Genomic DNA, 19,395 nt, shown 5'->3' with positions numbered 1-19,395 from the left:
CTAAAAGATGACAGGGAGATTGCAGAGAAGCTGAATGAATGCTTTGCATCTGTCTTCACCCAAGAGGAGGTGAGGAAAATTCCTGCACTGAGCCATGCTTCTTAGGAGGCGAATCCAAGGAACTAGCGAAGATAGTGATAGACCAGGAAGAAGTTCTGGCAGCCATTAATAAACTAAATGCTACCAAATCCCCTGGCCCAGATTGCATTCACCCAAGAGTTCTTAAAGAGCTCAAGCATGAAATTGCTGATCTTCTCACTTTAATATGCAACTTTTCCCTGAAATCAGGCTCCACCCCTGAAGACTGGAAGATGGCCAATGTCACACCAATCCTTAAGAAAGGATCTAGGGGGGACCTGGGAAATTACAGGCCAGTCAGTTTGACATCTGTTCCTGGTAAATTAGTAGAATCTATCATTAAAGATAAAATGATAAAACATGTAGAAAAGCAAAACCTGCTGAGAAAGAGTCAGCATGGCTTTTGCAGAGGCAAGTCCTATCTTACAAACTTACTAGAGTTCTTTGAGGGTGTAAACGGGCATCTGGATAAGGGGGAACCAGTGGACATTGTCTACTTGGATTTCCAAAAGGCTTTTGACAAAGTTCCTCACCAGAGACTGTTGAGAAAACTCAGCAATCAAGTGAAATAAGAGGGAAGTCCTCCTATGGATTAAAAACTGGTTGAGAAACAGGAAGCAAAGAGTGGGTGTAAATGGGAAATTCTCAAGCGAATGGAGAGGGTGCAGTAGGAGAAAAGTCCCACAAGTATCCCTGTATTGGGACCAGTGCTCTTTAAACTCTATCTATTACATAAATGACCTGGAAGTAGGGTGGTAAAGCGCGGGTGGCCAAGTTTCGGCAGACATGATACCAAATTTCAAGTGTAGTGTGGTGAGAACCACCGTAATGATTGCTAAGAGCTCCAAGTGGACCTTTGATAAAGCCTTAGGTGAGGGCTAAGAAAATGGCAAATGCAAGTTCAATGAAGCAAAATGCAAATTGATGCACATAGGGGCAAAAAATCCAAACTTCACATTAAGACGCTACAGGGGTCAAAAGTACATCAGTCACAGACCAGGAAAAGGATTTGGGCATCTTAGTTGATAGTTCCATGGCAATGTCAACTCAATGCATGGCAGCTGTGAAAAAGGCAAACTCTATGCTGGGGATAATTAGGAAAGGAGTTGATAATAAAACTGCAAGGATTGTCATGCCTTATGTAAAGCCGTGGTGCGACTGCACTTGGAGAACTGTGTTCAGTTCTGGCCGCCACATCTCAAAAAGGATATTGAAGAGATAGAAAAAGTGCAGAGAAGGGCAACGAGGATGATTGAAGGATTGGAGCACCTTCCTTATGAGGAGAGGCTGCAGCGTTTGGGACTCTTTAGTTTGGAGAGGAGACGTCTGAGGGGGGATATGATTTAAGTCTGTGAAATTATGCATGGGGTAGAAAATGTTGACAGAGAATTTTTTTCTCTCTTTCTCACAATACTGGAGCACCTCGTTGATCAAACACATAAACGTCCCAGGAGCCCCACTGAGCCCAAATGCTAAACTTCTATAGGCAAACTGACCAAACTTCGTGTTAAAAGCCGTGAACTTCTCATAACCCTTAGCAATTCTCACCCGGTAATAAGCCTCCTGTCAGAACCCCCCAAAATCCACAAAAACTCTTGTTGTAGAACAGCAGCTTTATTGATTCAGGGTCTACCTTGGCAAAGCCAAGACTGGAGATTTCCCGCTCACACTGCAATAATAAAAGAACTGGCAGCCCCAGCCTGGGAAAGCCTGCCAGAAAGTAAGTGCATGAAGATAACAGAAGATGAGTAGACAGTGACCTTGACGCCACCTGGTATCACCGCACATTCTACAGCAGCAAGAAAAGACAGTTAGAAATACAGTTAACCCCTACCAACCTCCCCCCAGTGAACGAAACAGCAGCACAAGCAAAACCCTAAATACAGGCCTCCTGACACCTCCCTCAAGTCCAACTTTGTGAAGATCTTGCCCTGCCCCAAACAACTCAAAAAGTCCTTGATCAATGTCAGGGGGTGCTTATTGCTCACGGAGACTGCGTTCAGTCCCCCATTAGTCAGTGCACAGTCTCAGTGAACCATTTTTCTTCCACACAAAAAGCACCGGATCTGCAAAATCCCTAGTCACCCTTTTTATAAAGCCCAGTTTCAAGTTTTTGTCCCAAAACTCCTGTAGCACCTGGGCTTCTGAGGGGGACATCGCGTAAAGACGGCTTTTGGGCAGCTTGGCACCGGGTAACAGCTCTATCTTGCAGTCAGTTTTGCGGTGGGGGGGCAGTTTATTGCACTCCCCCTCTTCAAACACTCTCTGGAGGTCTTGATAAGGTGGAGGGATGGCCGAGACATCCAGCACACTCCAAGCCAACCCCCGCGCTTCTCCCACCTGCAGTGGGCGGCCTGCCAAGTGATCCCCACAAGAGGGGTCCACAAACCGGATCAAGTTGGAAGACCAGGAGATTTTGGGATCATGGCCACGTAGCCTCGGCACACCCAGCACTAGGGAGCATTTAGTCACTGTGGCGATGATGAAATGTCCCTATCATTGCAGGAGGATGGGTTCGGTCTGGTGTGTGGCCGGTGCACTGCCCAACACCCCCCGTCCATCTGCTCAAAATGTATAGGGTGGTGCAAGGGGACCCTCTTCCGTCCCAACTGGTCCATGAGAGCCGGCTGCATCAGGTATTGGGAGCACCCAGAATCGACTAGAGCCTGTGTCAGCATTTTAGTCCCACAAGTCTGATTGGAAATGGTGATGGGGAGAAGGAAAGGTTTGCAGTAGTCACTCACCCTCAGTTCCGCGCCCTCAGAAGGGACCTGGCCCCAGGTGCTCTTCAAGCCAGGTCGCTGTCGTTTCCCGCCGACTCAAGCTCAAGTTCAAGTTCAAGTTCAAGTTCAAAGACCTTTATTAGGCATTAAAAACGTAACAAAAACTAGGTAATCCAAATACAGTTTAACGAGATAAAACAGGTACTCCTGTTTCATAAAGTGCATACTTCAGAGAGAAAGAGGAACCCAGGAAATTATTTCATAATAGTGAGCAAGAATTTGGCCACTATGTCCAGTTGCTTAGGATTCTCTGTATTCAGGAGATGGTTCAATTTAAGATTTAAAAGGCTTGGGTAGACCAGTAGGGGATCCCCTAAAAACAGGTTTGGTCCAAAATGGTTAAATTTTGGACAGCCTCCCAATAAAAATGTGGCGCTCCAAATGACTCCTTCAGAGGTTTGACAGTATTCACAAAGTACGCTTTTGTTGTGACGGTACTCGGGTGAATCTCTCTGGGGAAGCAGATTAGTGGAAACGTTGTTGGTCTCCTGCCTCTGGTAAGTAAACCACCCCCCCAACTTAGGGTCAGACAAGATGTTTACGCTGCCAGTACGCGCGCTGTCCTGCATTTCCTGGGCATGATGCTAAAATGGAGGGGGAGAGAACAAGCTCCTTGCTTTACTAACTAGATGTTGGTGTTCCTGATCAAATAGCCATACCTTGATATAATGTTGTATCTCACTAGGAGAAAGCATAAGGAGCTGGTCCCAAGAAAGACCCAGGGAGGAAATCTTTGATTTGATATGGGCCCACCAGGTAGAAGATTGGAGTTCGTGGAGGGCGCAGTAAATGAGACTATTAGGGTTATTAAAGAAACATAACCAAATCCAAAATCCAAAGGTGGCCCACCATGCTTTTGTTTCCAAGAGGTGTTGTCCTTGCCTCGAGGCAGAGGGCAGCGTAGGGTACACAATGGGGGACCCCGAAAAGCTTATATAAAAATTTAGATTGTATTCGCTCCAAGGATATATGCCAGGCTTCAATCCATAGGGAAACCCCATAGAGAAGTTGTTGGGACACCTTGGCATTAAATACCCTTAAAGCGGCCGGAATAAATCTGCCAAATTCTTTAGTAAAGAAACCAAAACCTTTCTAATGGTCAGGATTCTTCACTCTCGGACTCCTCGTCCCCACCTCGAGAGGCTTTCGAACTCCGCTTCACATCGCCTACCACTCAGCCCTCCCACTCCTTCTTGAAAGGGGGCTTCTTCCCTGCTCCATTGGTCTTCAGTGGCTGCATTGCCTCGCCTGAAGAGGCCCTCAGGGGGCTGGATCTCTTACTTGGGCAAACGGCCGCTTGGTGCCCTTCCCTTCTGTAATGCAGGCAGAGCCCCAGCCGTCGATGCCGGGTGTAGAGGCTCTCTACTGCGCCCTTGTCACTCCGAGCTGGCGTGGCTCCCCCTGTTGGGGTACGGAGGGTGGCCGGCTACTGAGCCTTGCAAGGTGGGCTGCTATGCCTCTTGAGTAGCTGCACCTTGCGCAGACGGATCTCCACTTCCCCAGCTCGCATGTAGCATCCTGCCAGGGTAGTCGGCTCTGCTGTCATCATCGCCCACTGGGCAACTTCTGGATGCAGCCCTTCACGGAAAAAGTGGATCTTCACCAGCTCCAGCCAGTCTTGGACCACCCCGGCCAGCTGGCGGAACTGGAGACGTACTCGCCTATGGATCGGGACCATAGCTGGATCAATCAATCATTTATTTACAGTCAATGACCAGTACAGCAGAGCAAAAGTACATCAATTTCACAGTACTCTTGCCGGATCTGCTGTAGTTGGGTGCAAGCCTTCTCCTCCTGGAATGGGTCCTCGAACTGCCACCACAGTGCCAACATGAAGGGAGGGAAGGAGCGCAACTCAGGGGTGCGGCCTTTGTATAGGCCCACATACCAACTGGCCCCGCCCCCCCCAGGAGGGCTCCTACCTTGTGCACTTGCTCGACCTCAAGTTGCCGCTGTAAAGTCAACCCCCCATGTCAGCCCCCCTTGTCCTGCTGACAGGATCCATCCTGACAAAGTCATGCTTTGAACTATGAAGTGAAAGACAGGATAAGAAAGGGAAGGCTGTCCCTGAATTACAAAATAATGAATGGCTTCAAGATCTTGCTTATATTGTGAGTATCACAGAACACATGAACTATCTCAACACGAAGATGCGGGGATGAAACAAAGTTTTATTTGTGACTTTGAGTTGAAGGTATTGTCGAAGGCTTTCATGGCCGGATTCAACTGGTTGTGGTGGGTTTTCCGGGCTGTGTGGCCATGGTCTTGTAGATCTTGTTCCTAACGTTTCGCCTGCATCTGGGGCTGGCATCTTCAGAGGTGTATCACAGAGATACAGTCTGTTTCACACTGTGTTTGAGTTGAAGCTTCAGCTTTGGGGAAAGTAACTTCAAGAAAATAATCTGGCACACTTTCTCACTGTGAAACCCCTGTCTAATGATCTCATATCCACAAAGAAATACTGGGGGGAAATTTCTGAACTCAGAAATGAATTCCATGAAAGGTTTTTTGCCTTCAGAAACCTACACAAAGATTTTGAAATTTTGTATAATCCACTTTCTGTGTATGAGCCATAAGAGATATCTGTCAGGTGCTGTCAAAGTGTCAGACTAGATGTGCAAAATCAGTCAGAAACCTTTAATAGCATATATATAAATTATACAAGTCTATTTTTTTTTAAAAAATGTTTAAATAGAATGAGGAGGGTGTCACAGGAGAGGTACATCCTTGCATGATCCCTGCCACACAGCTGAGCCTGGCCGGGCAGCCGGGACCATACAACTGGGCCATACTTTTCTCATGTAGAGGCTGGCAGCAGGGAGGGAAAGCTGAAGGTGGGGGGCAGATAACGAAGAGAAGAAAGTGGAGAAACAGGGAGAGGCTTGATGGACTCCCATGGAAGAGAAAGAAGAAATGGGGGGGGGGGGGGGGGACTACCATCTGTAAGTCTTTGCATGCTCCCTATTGGTAGTCTAGTAGTATACCAAATGAATAAAGTGATCCAAATAAACACATGATCCTTTCTTTGTGTAAACTGCATACTTTTTATTTTAGATCATGACATTATATTTTTCTGCAAAGAAAACATTAGAAGTTTCATGTAGCCTCCCTAAATAGACAAGGGGAAAGGGTGCGAATGGGATCCAGTGGGCATGAGGCTGGTGCCATGGTTTCTGTTGTTCACCAGACCTTTATTTGTATATATAATTGGAAATGCTAATTATGCTCAACAGCAAAGGTTAGCATATTACTATGTGAAATGTATTTGTTTTGGGTTCTTTTTGCAGTAATCACAATATTTAAAGCTAAAGTAGAAGAAGTTGAGTTGCCTGTCAACAAAGTAGACATTATCATCAGCGAATGGATGGGCTATTGTCTTTTCTATGAGTCTATGCTGAACACAGTTATCTTTGCTCGAGACAAATGGTTGGTAAGTGCTTCCTATTCTAATCTGGAGAACCTGGTTTGATTCCCCACTCCTCCACCTGAGTGGCAGAGGCTTAACTGGTGAACCAGATGTGTTTCCACACTCCTACATTCCTGCTGGGTGATCTTGGGCTAGTCACAGCTCTTCAGGTGACCTTGGGCTAGTCACTCTCTCAGCCCCACCTATCTCACAAGGTGTCTGTTGTGGGGAGAGGAGGGGAAAGGAGCTTGTAAGTTACCTTGAGTCTCCTTACAGGAGAGAAAGATGGGTTATAAATCCAAACCCTTCTTCTTCTCGATGTCCCACTTCTTGCCAGAGGGAATTGCCAATGATTTTTGGAGGATTATGTTACCTTCTCCTAATTATCACCAAAAGAAACAGTTTACATTAGAGTATCAGCTGTGACTGATATAAAAGGTCTGCACAGAAGTTGTGATCAAAATTAAGATGTTGCAGCTTTGGGTTAAAATTTTGCAGTGTGATTTTGCTGTGTGACTGAATGACTCAATGTTCTGGAAAGGCAGCTTTGGGGTAGCCATCCCAGAAGCCCACCTCTTTAGAGAACAACTACCTTACGTACATTTTTTGTGCTGAAAAAAGCCCCCCTCGACTTGTATGCGAGTGAACGGGTGGGGAGCGGGTGGGGGGAAGGGGTGGGGGGAAGGGGTGGGGAGCGAAAAAAGGCTGGGAGCTGAGGGTGTTTTTCTGCACCTGCTCCCTGCTATGGGGACACAAAGGCAGCTCCCAGGTAAGCCTTGGGCTGTTGCTTCGCTGCACTACAGGTGGCCAGGAGTGTAAGGAATTCCATAGAAGCAGAAATAAAAGGCTCTTTGGTGTAAAAGACCGTTTATTCAGACATCTTAGAAAGCTCAGGTACACGCAGTGGCAGGAATAAGATCTCCCGCCAGAAACACAGGTTATAACTCTGTCCATCCCATTCCCCCTCCCGGATTCCCATGGGAACGGAGGTCTCATCTCCCTCGCAGAGATAAGGTCTCCGCCGGAGAAGCTGGCCCATCGCCCGGGCTGTGGAATGTAGTCAAGGCCAGGCGGCTGCCCCTCACATCAACACCATTGAATCCTTTACACTCTGCCTCCCTTAAAGAAGACCCTCCCCCCCAGGTTTCCAGCGGAAAGGCGCTGTGGAAAGCAGACAGTCATAAGGGCATGGGCGTCAATATTTTCGAATAAACCCATTGATTATACCCAGAGGAATACCCCAAATCTAAGAGACTAAATATTGTGCGTTTGCGATTAAAGCGAGAGTCCAGGATGGCATCCAATTTCTGTAATGCTTGTGGCCATCAATAATAATAGTCGGTGGGGGCCTCTCCGGCGGGTCGCTGTGGCATCGGAAACGTGGGAGCCTTCTTGAGCAAACTGGAATGGAAGACAGGATGAATAAGTTACTAAGAGAGTTAGGCAAATAAACCAATCGGGCAGTGACATCATTAATCACCTTTAGTAATCTGAAAAGGTCCCACCTAATCTTCGCCTAGTTTAGAAAAAAATTTATGCACGCCTCTGAGATTTTTGGCAGACAAATACACCTGTGTTTCACACGCATGAGGGAAACTGGAAAGCCGTGCTTTCATCCGCTTGCAGCTTTTGGGAGCTCTTTAGCCTGTTGTAAGGCAGTCTGGACCGCTTTTCCACCCCCTCCGCCAGAGGAGATGAAATCCATTGTTGAAACTTCTGAGGATCCAATGCTTCCGCAGGTAGCGCTGCGGCAACGGGCGGGAAGCGGGGAGCCGACCGACACAATTTCGAAGCGGGTCTTTTTTTTGTACCGCTATGGAACCGCATTTCGTTATAGGCTTACTCTCGCAAACGGAATTAGCTCGCGCACCAATTGTCTCTTGGTGGTAGTTGGTGTAACAACAACGCAAATACCGCTCTAGGGTCTCTGTTCATTCTCTCTGACTCACCGCCACTTTGAACGTGCAGTAGGGGGCGGCAATCGCCGGGGCGGCCCTCTTTAACAACCCTAGAAAAGCTTTCCAGAACTTCTTTGAAATGAATTGGGGGCCAAGGGGTCGGAGACCACCTTTAACGGGGGCGAAGTGCAGACGGTAAACATGCTGGAATGAACAGACGCTTAACTTAGGAGCCGGAGGGGATGGAAGCACAGCTGGAACAAAATGGGCTTATTTAGAAAATAAGTCCACCACCACCCACAAGACCGCAGGTTGCCATGACTGTCTGGGTAAATCTGGTAATAAAAAAAAAAAAAAAAAAAAAAAAAAAAAAAAAATCCATGGAGATGACTTCCCAGGGGCGGGAGGCCACCGGGAGAGGTTTCAACAGACCATGGGGCTTTCCCGGAACGGGTCTTGGCTTCTGCACAAACAGAGCAACCTTTAATATACGCCTCAATGTCCTTATGCGCATCGCTACCACCAGAATTGACGGCGGGCCAAATGCAGAGTTTTTTAGGAAGCTAAAATGCCCAGCCGAAGCTGGCATCATGGCAGGCCTCGAGAACCCGTTTGGAGGGGGGGGGAGGCACGTACCAACAATCCCCCCGCTGCCAAACGCCATTCTCCAAACGCCATTGGGAGTCATTCGGCCGGAGGCTCGGGCCAAGCAGCCCTCGGGCTTCCCTCAAGTTCTCGTGAGGGGAAAGGAGAGACCAGGTTGGAAATGGGCGGAGAAGGAGGAGTGGATGTCTTGAGATCGGGGGACAGCCAGCCCCAATTGGGAGGGGGAGAGGAATAGTGCTGAATGTCCTGGGTAAGCTGGCTCCACCCCCCTCCCCTGGTAGGCGCGAGAGCGCATCAGCCAGTTTATTGGTTTTTCTGGGGAAAAAATGGACCGTGGAAAGAGAAACGAGAAAAGAAATCGGCCCAACGAAGTTGCTTCGCTGGACATCTTGAGGGGGGTGGAGAGGGCTGCCAAAAGTTCTTGTGATCCAATTCAAACTTGAAAGGGGTGTTTAGCCCTCCCCAGCCAGTGGCTCCAAGCGGAGAGTGCTACTTTAATACCGCAGTCTCTTTATCCCCTACAGTCCAGTTGAGTTCAGCACCGGAGAATTTCTTTGATAAATAAGCAATAACGGAACCAGCCTATCATCTTTATTTCTCTGCAATATTGCCTCTAAGCGCTTTATCCGAGTAAGTAATCTAATGGAACCACAAACGGGAGATCTGGGTCAGGGTGCTTTAGGATAGGTTCGGTGGTAAAAGCAGACTTTAAAAGATGAAAGGCTGTCTGACATTCTTCGGACCAGGAAAGGGGGGGCTCTGGCTTGGCTTAACAGTGGATCTTTACCCTTAGTGCTGCAGAGGTCTGTGATGAGGGGAGAGTCAGTTCAGCGAATTGGGGTATAAAGTCACCGAGTAGAAATTAGCGCGCAAACCTAGAAAAGATTATTGAGTTCTTTTCGCTTGGTAGGGGCCGGCCATTGGAGGACCGGTAGATCAATCTTAGTGCAGGGATCCATTTTTAGGCCCTCGGGCGAGATCCGGTATCCCAAATAGTCAATAGAGGTTTGGTGGAAACAGCACTTGGAAAGTTTGGCAAAGAGGGAGTTGTTGAGCAAGCGTTTCAATACTTCCCGAACCAATGCTTCATGCTCCTCCATGGTTTGTGAATAAATTAAAACGTCATCTAAGTACACCACTACTCCCTTGTACAATAAATCATGGAGAACTTCGTTGATAAGGGCCATAAAAGCTCCGGGGGCCCCACTTAACCCGAATGGCATTATTAAGTATTCAAACTGTCCAAACTTTGTGTTAAATGCAGTCAAGTGTTCATAGCCTTCAGCAATTTTGACCCTGTAGTAAGCTTCCCTCAAGTCCAACTTAGTAAAGATGCGTCCTTTGCCCAATGCGTCTAAAAGGTCCTTGATCAAAGGCAAAGGGTATTTATTGGACAGGGAGACTGCATTGAGACCTCGGTAATCTGTGCAGAGCCGTAAAGACCCATCTTTCTTTTTTACAAACAATACAGGAGCAGCATGTGTGTGTTTGGTGGCCCGCCGTATGAACCCGCGAGCGAGGTTCTTGTCTAAGAAGGCACGCAGTTCCTTCTCCTCATTGGGACTCATGCGATAGATTCTACCTTTGGGCAGTTGCGCCCCTGGCTGTATTACGATTTTGCAGTCAGTGTCTCTATGGGGTGGCAACTGATCGCATTCTTGCTCCTGAAATACTCTGGCTAGATCTTGGTACGCCGGTGGGATGCCAGTAGAATCGGGAGCAATCGCTGATGAAGCCAGGGGGTGTGTGTGTCAGGAGAAGTCGAGTTTTCCCCCCAATTCATGTGTTCCCCGCAGGGAGGGTCAGTGAATTCCAAGATCCTTTCTTTCCAAAGGAATTTTGGTTCATGCAACAACAACCATGGCATGCCCAGAACTATGGAGTGTTTGGCCACTGGCGCCAGAATAAAACTAATTTTCTCCCAATGGTCGGCGCAGCGGAGGAGAACCGGTTGCGTTTTGAACTGGGCCGGTCCTTCGCTCCCGAGAGGACTGCCGTCCATTTGGGTGAATGGTATGGGCTTAGCCAGGGGGACTTGGTCTAGACCTAGCTCCTCCGCCACCTGGGGCCGCATTAAGCAATGGGAGCAGCCAGAATCCACAAGGGCTGAGGCTATAATACGAGTATGCTTAGCGGGGTTGGCCAGAAACGCTTGGATTGTAATGGGAGCGCTGCCTTCACTCACCGCGTCTGGAGTCGAACCCATGTCCATGGGGGCTGAAGAAAGGCAAACAGCTGCTTCCCCCTCCTCCGGGTCGCCTTCGATGACTGCCTTAGATGAGCCCGTTGGGGGCGGCCCTGATTTGCGTGGTGGCTTGGCAGATGGGGTGCGCGCGGCCGGAGCGGTTGGCTTCTGTTTTTTCGGGCAGTTGGCGGCTAGATGACCTGGACCTCCGCAGTAAAGACACAATCCCAGTCGGCGACGGCGCTCGGAGGTGGTCTCGGTAGGGGCGGCTGGGCTTGGCTTGGTGGACGCAGTGGCAGGCTTCGGCGTGGGCGGCCTCCGGCACGAGCGTACTCTAAGCGAGACGCCACCTGGGATCCCAATTGAATCCAATCAGCAATAGTGCGGGGGACCCGAATTAAAAACACCGTTTTACGCAGCTTGCCGTCGACAGCATCTGAGAAGTATTCGCATTTCATGCGCTCAGGCCACTCAGGAGGGAGTCGAGCAGCCGCCGCACGAAATTCACGGGCAAATTCTGCAAACGAGCGGTTGCCTTGCTGAATAGTTTTGATGGTGCGGATAGCTTCATTTTCCGCACCCGGATCTTGGAAGCGAGCCCTTAAGGCTTGGAGGAATGCGGGTACCGTGCGAGTATCTTCATCTTGCAGGTTCAAAAGAGTCACAAACCAGTCGGCTGCTGCCCCATCCAGGACTGAGCCGATGTCCCGTATTTTTTCGCGCTCAGACCGGTATAAATCATCATAGTCCTCCATGTGGGCATCGAGTTGCAGTAGGGGAGTTTGGAAGCGGTCCCATCGAAACGGGCAGGTATTGGAGGTCTGTAGTAACCCCTCTCCACGGCCCTTGGCGCCCGCAGGGGCGGCGGTTGCGCAGGTTGAGCGGGTTGAGGCAGCGGTTGCACAGGGGGGGCCGGAATCGGTGGAGGTATCAACGCCGGCGCCGCTGGTGTCCCGGTGGGAGCCGGTCCTTGGAAGGTGGCTGGACCCAGCAGCGTCGCCCCTCTGGCGCCGGCTGTACCCGTGACAGCGTAGACTCCAACTTGGGTTGTCCTGGTCTGCTGCTTCTTCAGTTCCCTCTCCAAGGCAGCCAGCTCTCTCTCCTTGCGAGTCAATGCATCCTGGTGCACATGCAAAGCTGCTTTCTCTCGTTCCAATTTAGCCAGTTCATCCCGTTGAACAGCTGCAGTAAGTTCACTTTGTGTACGCAAGGCCTGAACACTTTCGCGTTGACGCTGTAAGTTCAGTTTGGAGTGTTCCAGGACTTTATCATGGACTGATAGATTCTGCGCATATTGCCGTTGGAGCGCATCTTTGGCACGGTCCAATTCGAGTTGGACTTCTTTGCGCTGCTGCTCCCGGTCTCTCTGCAGGTTTTCACGCTCTTGCTGCAGCTGTTCCCGTTCCTCTTCCCATAGTTGGCGTTCACGGGCCCATGCTTCTTGGGCATCTCGCAGTCGGCCCACTTCCTCATCCCAGCTCTCTTTCGATGGGAGAGGGAACAGATCCGGCTGGGAGGGCAGGCTTTCTCCGGACTCCTCGTCGTCTGGACGCGAGACATCGTGCCCACCGGTGGCTCCACGGGGCATCTCAGGTGCAGCCGCTGGTCCGGGATCAGGGGGGTCCGATCGGAAGACGGTACGGATACCCCTCCCAATCCCTGGTATAGTCCCAGTGTCACCGGTGGTCTTCGGACGGGCCCCAGTGCTATGCCACGGTGGGTCTTTGGGAACATCACCAAAATACGAGTCCAGGAATCGTTCAATGGACTCCTGGGTTGCCGCATGAAAGGTGGTCAGGCCCGTCTCCTCCGTGACAGGTTGCATCTGAGGTTTGTAATCCATACGAAAACGGGTAGATATCCGATCCACAGGCGCTCGATCCATAGACAGCGCCCCAAACGACTCATGTAAGTCCCCATGGTCGTCTTCACGTCCCTCGTTCCAACGGAGTAAAGGAAGACTCGTGCTGATACGAGGACGGGAAAGAGTCACCAGCGAGACCCGTTCTCCCGCCGGTTCCTCCAGATCCAGAAGGGAAAGGTCGGAGCCCTCTTTGGGGGCTACCGCACCTTCCACAGAAACGTTCAACCTCTCCATGCCGAGACACCAGAGGTCCACTGCACTAGGAATATAGATGAATTAAAGTTTCCTGCCACAATGTAAGGAATTCCATAGAAGCAGAAATAAAAGGCTGTTTGGTGTAAAAGACCGTTTATTCAGACATCTTAGAAAGCTCAGGTACACGCAGTGGCAGGAATAAGATCTCCCGCCAGAAACACAGGTTATAACTCTGTCCATCCCATTCCCCCTCCCGGATTCCCATGGGAACGGAGGTCTCATCTCCCTCGCAGAGATAAGGTCTCCGCCGGAGAAGCTGGCCCATCGCCCGGGCTGTGGAATGTAGTCAAGGCCAGGCGGCTGCCCCTCACATCAACACCATTGAATCCTTTACAAGGAGCTTCATTCACAGTGAATATTCCGTGAATAGGTGTGAATATTAAATATTAAATTTATGTGTTACAGAATTGTTGTTCAGGCCAGGAAGCTCCATGAATGCTAGGGAGCAGGGGCGAATCTAGGCAAACTGGAGCCCGGGGACAAAATCTGAGTTTGGTGCCCCCCCACCCCAGGTATGGACGACCATCCTCCCCCACAACGACCAAACAATGATTTTTGAGAGATGCTGCTGACGTTTGTTTGGTAAACCTTCAGATGGGGGGTGACTTGTGAGAGATTGACATGCTTACAGGAAGAAGAACAAAGTTCAACACACACAGAACTCAACTCTCTATCTCTGCTGTAGCATATACAACAAGGATACTTTTCTCCTTGAGCAACAACCTCTCATTAGTCTAAATTACAGTGAATTCATAATCATGTTAAAGGTCAATTATTGCTACTTTTTTTGTCCCTAGACTGACTGTCTCTGTCCTCGAGTTTTCAAACTTCTGCTTACTAAGAAGATGACCTTTTAGTGAACCTTTACTCTTTTTTTTATATACCATGACATTCTACAGGTCTTTGACCAGCTAGCAAGCAAGCAACTGAATAAATAACCACAATAACATAGTAGATGAGTTGTACCCATAGTGAGCAAAATAATTAACATTAGAAAGTTAATTAATATGTTATAATTAGAACTTCCCTACTGCAAAAAAAATACATTTAAAACAGGGCTTCAATGAGACCAGCTCTCTTTGTTCTACCCACTCCTGCAGTGTGCTCCTCCTACTCCCCATTGCTTACCTCCTCCAATTGAAAATGAGAATAAATCATGACAAATCTAATAAGATGCTGATGACCATTTGCATTGTCTAGATGACAAACCCTGCTGGCAAGGGTCACATCATTGGGACCCCATACTAGACTTTCTGGAAGAGGTGGTATATGGGTCTCTCGTGGGCCCCTATTTTAGAATATCTTGTTTTAAATTTTTATGTTTTATGTATGATTTTGTGTTGTTCTGCTTGGAGCCAGCCAGGGATAGAGGTATATAAAGACTAACAAATAAAATAAATAAATGAAAATAAATAAATAAAATAAGTAAATAAATAAATAAATAAATAAATAAAATTAAAAAAAAACAACAATGTTGATGGGTGGCTAAGCCATAAGTTGTCAGCCAAGATGTCAATACTTTTAAAACTGTTTTGTCACCTGGAGCAGGCATCATAGGAGGGCAGTATAGTGCTAGGGTGTTATGGGTTTTCGGGTTATGCGGCCATGTTCCAGTAGCATTTTTCTCCTGCCAGCCACGAATGCGATTGAGAGCATCGGGAGAAATGCTGCACAGACCTACTTCCTCCCACAACCTGGAAAACACCTAACTAGTGATTCCAACGTAAAGACCTTCAACAATACAGCACGTTTCTTGGGTGGTGAAATGGGGATTATCAGGGTTCAGAAATTAGGGAGGCCAGAACCCGGCAAGGGAGATCCATAGCAGTCTAAAATAAAGAAGACAGTTAACTGAGTCTGTCAGTGACCAAAGACTCACCAATATCAGATGTGCAGAATTGCTGCTGGAGGTCTGTGGGATTCTTGCATACAGTTGCAGGCTGCAGAATCTGTCAGCAGAGTGAGGATAGGAAGCTGACTGCCACAAATCCACATGGCTGAGCGAGCCCATTTTCTTACAGAAAGAAGATATCTCAGATGTGACCACGGAAGGCAGATATGGGTGAAATTCAGAATGCACCTGGCAGACCATGCCTACCCAGCTGATGTTATTTTGTGATCTCCCTTCTCCTTTTGCAATGCAAGGTTATCAAGAAAAATAGGAAATATGATGAATTAAACTTTTTTTGCTTAGTTTAATTTAAAAGATGTTTCTTTGGGGCTTATGGCACATTATACTTGTTGTCTGGATTGTGGTACATTGGCCATATACTTTTGGAGGCCTTCCGTCTTTTAAAGTAAAGGAATTCTGCCCCATTGATAGAACCACTGTTTCTAAAAGAGTGAAGCAAGGGTCTGATGATGTTCAATGAGTGAAAAGCACTGGAACATAGTCTTCATCTGGGATAAAAAAGAAAAATATTTATTTATACATGTGGGGATGTGAAATGAGGATTTATAGAAAATACGGCAGGATGAAACATGAGCGGTAAGAACATAGAACAAGCCAGCTGGATCAGACCAGAGTCCATCTAGTCAGTTCTCTGCTTTTCGCAGTGGCCCACCAGGTGCCTTTGAAACCACATGCGGAATGTGGCCAATGGCCTGCTGCTGCTGCTGCTCCTGAGCACCTGGTCTGCTAAGGCATTTGCAATCTGAGATCACGGAGGATCAAGATTGGTAGCCATAGATCGACTTCTCCATCAATCTGTCCAAGCCCTTTTTAAAGCTATCCAGGTTAGTGGCCATCACCACCTCCTGTGGCAACATATTCCAAACACCAATCACCGTTGGCAGAAGAGTGTTTCCTTTTATTAGTCCTAATTCTTCTCCCCAGCATTTTCAATGCTTATGCCCCTGGTTCTGGTAGATAAGAGAGGGAATGCAGTATATATGACTGTATGGTCAGCTTAGGTTGTCATATTTGTGTAAAAGGCTCTCCAGGATGGTTCAGCCCAAGATAGTAGGTTGTATGAGGCTTTGAGTGGGACAGGGGACCTGAGACAAAATGGACAGAAGGATGATGATAGGAGTCCAAAGATTGAAGGTTTGGCCAGACAGGAATTTCAGATGTTTCAGTAGCAGCATAGAAAGGGGCAAAATTGAATGAGAAGGAGTCTTGAACATAAGAACATAAGAACATAAGAACAAGCCAGCTGGATCAGACCAGAGTCCATCTAGTCCAGCTCTCTGCTACTTCACTGGCCCACCAGGTGCCTTTGGGAGCTCACATGCAGGATGTAAGCAATGGCACTTCTGCGGCTGTTGCTCCTGAGCACCTGGACTGTTAAGGCATTTGCAATCTCAAGATCAAGAGGATCTTGGGAAGCAGGCTATGAAGATCTTGTAAGGTTGAAACTCCTGATGGATAGGAGGCGGAGAGGGTTCTTGCCCAAGCACAGCAAATAAAGAATCTGAATGGGGTCTGGCAGCAGAAGAGTTAGGAGTGTGTTTGCTCACCTTGTTCTGTTGCCTCTTAGTGTCCCTTAGCAGTTCAGGTTCCAGTTCTAGTCCACTGGCTGATATATATAAAGCTCAAAGATATAAGGCCAGCCAAGCCTAAAAACAAGGACTGTATATATAGGGATACAAGGCAGTAATGGTATAAGCAGTTAGTTTGAGTGTAATTTCAACAGATGCTTCATAAACCGTTCATAAAGATTATTCATACAGATATGTGTGTGATTTATTTAACTGGATAGAAAGGTAATAAACACACATATAATGAAGCATGTATCATAAAGCATTGTCCATGAGAGCCTGAAACCTGCAATGAATAATATTAGTTCCAGTCAATGAAAGAGTCAGTATCTCCAAAATTCAATGAATCAAAAATATTTAGATGAGTTGTGGTATATATTTGCTATTCTGTTTGATATATAAAGCTCCTTATTTCCATTTAGTACTTCCTGTTCTTCCTGTTCTTGCAGTCAAAGGGAACATTCAATGTAATCTGTGGTTTCCAGCTCAGAACTTCATCCATGCCAGTTTGTTGTATGGATAATGGAATGATGGGTGAAGAGAATTTAGGGGAAGTAGAAGTGGCCATCTTCAAAGAAGGATTAGGACCAGTGGTGGGATCAGAAATTTTAGTAACAGGTTCCCATGGTGGTGGATTTCAAACTGTGGCGCCAATGAGGCTGGGCGGGCACAAAGGGGTGTGGCGGGCATTCGGCCGGGGCGCTGTTGCAAGGACGCGGCAGCTGTAAGTCTAGGCGAGGAAAGCCGTGCAGGCGCTGGGTGCCATGCGCTACGGTGCACCTCCTGCTGAGCTGCTTCAAGTTCTGCGGCTGCTAAGAACATAAGAACAAGCCATAATAATAATAATAATAATAATAATAATAATAATAATAATAATAATAATAATAATAATGCATCAGCAAGTTTGTTGGCTGCTCCCGGGAAAAAGTGGATGGTGAATTGAAAACATGAGAAAAAATCCACCGACTGTAGCTGTTTGGCTAACAAGTGTCCTGGTGTAGAGAGGGAAGCTAGATTCTTAGGATCGGTCCAGACCTCAAAGGGGTGAACAGCCGCTTCAAGCCAATGCCTCCAGGTGGCTAAAGCTAATTTAATTGCTCCAGTTTCTTTATCACCAACAGTCCAATTAAATTCAGCGCCCAATAGTTTTTTGGACAAGTATGCGCACAGGTGCAAACAACCCAGGTCATCCCTTTGGAGCAGTGCGGCACCAAGAGCAGAATTGGAAGCATCAACATGCACAATAAAAGGCCAGGAGGAATCAGAATGCAATATGGGTTCAGTGGTAAAGCCTTGCTTGAGTGCCACAAATGCCTTCTGGCAGGTGGGGGACCATTTCAAATGAGCATTTGGCCGAGTTGCATGCAGACCCTTCCCTTTTGTTTTTAAAAGTTCGGTAAGGGGTAGAGCCAATAATGCAAAGTCAGATATAAAGTTCCAGTAGAAATTGGCAAAGCCGAGAAACAACTGAAGCTGCTTGCGGGTGGTCGGGGGTAGCCAGTCAAGTACAGCTGCCACTTTGGCGGGATCCATTTCTAAGCCCCCTGCTGAAATACACTAGCCCAGAAAATCCAATTTCTCTTTGTGGAAATCACATTTAGAGAGTTTCACCTAAAGGGAGTTGCCCAGCAATTTCTGCAAAACTTTTCAGACGAGGGCAATATGATCCTGCTCATTGGCAGAATAAATAAGAATAATCCAAATACACCACAACATCTTTGAACAAGAACTCCTGTAAGACCTCATTTATGAGGCTCATGTACATTCCAGGAGCTCCAGACAAACCAAAGGGTATTACTTGATACTCAAATTGGCCATAACAGGTGTTAAAAGCAGTTAAATGTTCAAAGCCTTTGGCAATGCGAACGCAATAACATGCTTCATGCAAATCCAGTTTAGTGAAAATCCTGCCCACTCCTAGAGAAGCCAGGAGGTCCTTGATAAGAGGAAGCGGGTATTTGTTGGAGGCAGAAACAGCGTTTAAACCCTGGTAATCTGTGCATAAACGAAGGGAGCCATCCTTTTTCTTGACAAACAAAACCGGAGCTGCAAAAGTGCTTTTGATTGTTTTCCGAATGAATTGGTGCACCAAATTCTTATCCAAGAACTCCCACAAGGCAACATCCTCCACACGACTCATCGGGTACAATCTGCCTTTGGGGAGTTTGGTCCCAGGCAACAGTTCAATTTTACAGTCAGTTGGTCTATGCGGGGGCAACAAGTCACATTCGGCCTCCTCAAATTCATGATGTAAATCATGATTTGGCTCCAGGATACCGGATCCAACAACCCCCCGGGCATTGGAGACAGGTGCCGGAATCACAGGCTCCATATGTTTAGATAGTATATGGTCACCACAAGGAGGTACTGTGAACCGTACGATGCGACCCACCCATTTGATGGTGGGATCGTGGTCCTGTAGTCAGGACATGCCCAACACTACAGGGTGTTTAGCTATGGGAACTTCAATAAAGCTGCATCGTTCCCAGTGTTGAGCACTTTGCAGCAACATTCTTTCTGTCTTGAACAAGGCAGCTGCTGCCCCCCCCCCCCCCAGTGTGCTACTATCCATCTGGGAAAAGTGAATGGGCTGCCTTAAGGGAATAGTTTTCAAACCCAAACCTTCCACCACCAATAGGTGCATAAGACAATGGGAACAGCCATAGTCAATGAGAGCATGTACCAACATTCTGGTGTTCATAGGGAGGTTAGTGAAAGTCATTTCAATTTCCAAGGACTTGCCTCGATCACTCACCCACATATCAGAGGAAGGGACATCAGTTTGGATAGTCGGCGTAGCACCCAAACTTGTAGCATAAGAACATAAGAACAAGCCAGCT

At 47.6% G+C, this 19,395-nt stretch overlaps 1 protein-coding gene across 1 annotated transcript in view; it reads left to right on the top strand.

The window, feature by feature from the left end:
- The window catches only part of PRMT8 (protein arginine methyltransferase 8), a 94,264-nt gene that overhangs the window by 52,044 nt on the left and 22,825 nt on the right, over positions 1-19,395 (top strand). The window contains exon 5 of the mRNA XM_048509900.1: positions 6,149-6,291. Coding sequence (XP_048365857.1) covers positions 6,149-6,291 — 143 coding nt within the window. The remainder of the gene's footprint in view (positions 1-6,148; positions 6,292-19,395) is intronic.

This window comes from Sphaerodactylus townsendi, linkage group LG10 (assembly GCF_021028975.2).
Source record: "Sphaerodactylus townsendi isolate TG3544 linkage group LG10, MPM_Stown_v2.3, whole genome shotgun sequence".
In the NCBI taxonomy this organism is placed as follows: Eukaryota; Metazoa; Chordata; class Lepidosauria; order Squamata; family Sphaerodactylidae; genus Sphaerodactylus; species Sphaerodactylus townsendi.
This window is presented reverse-complemented; position numbering and strand designations above follow the sequence as displayed.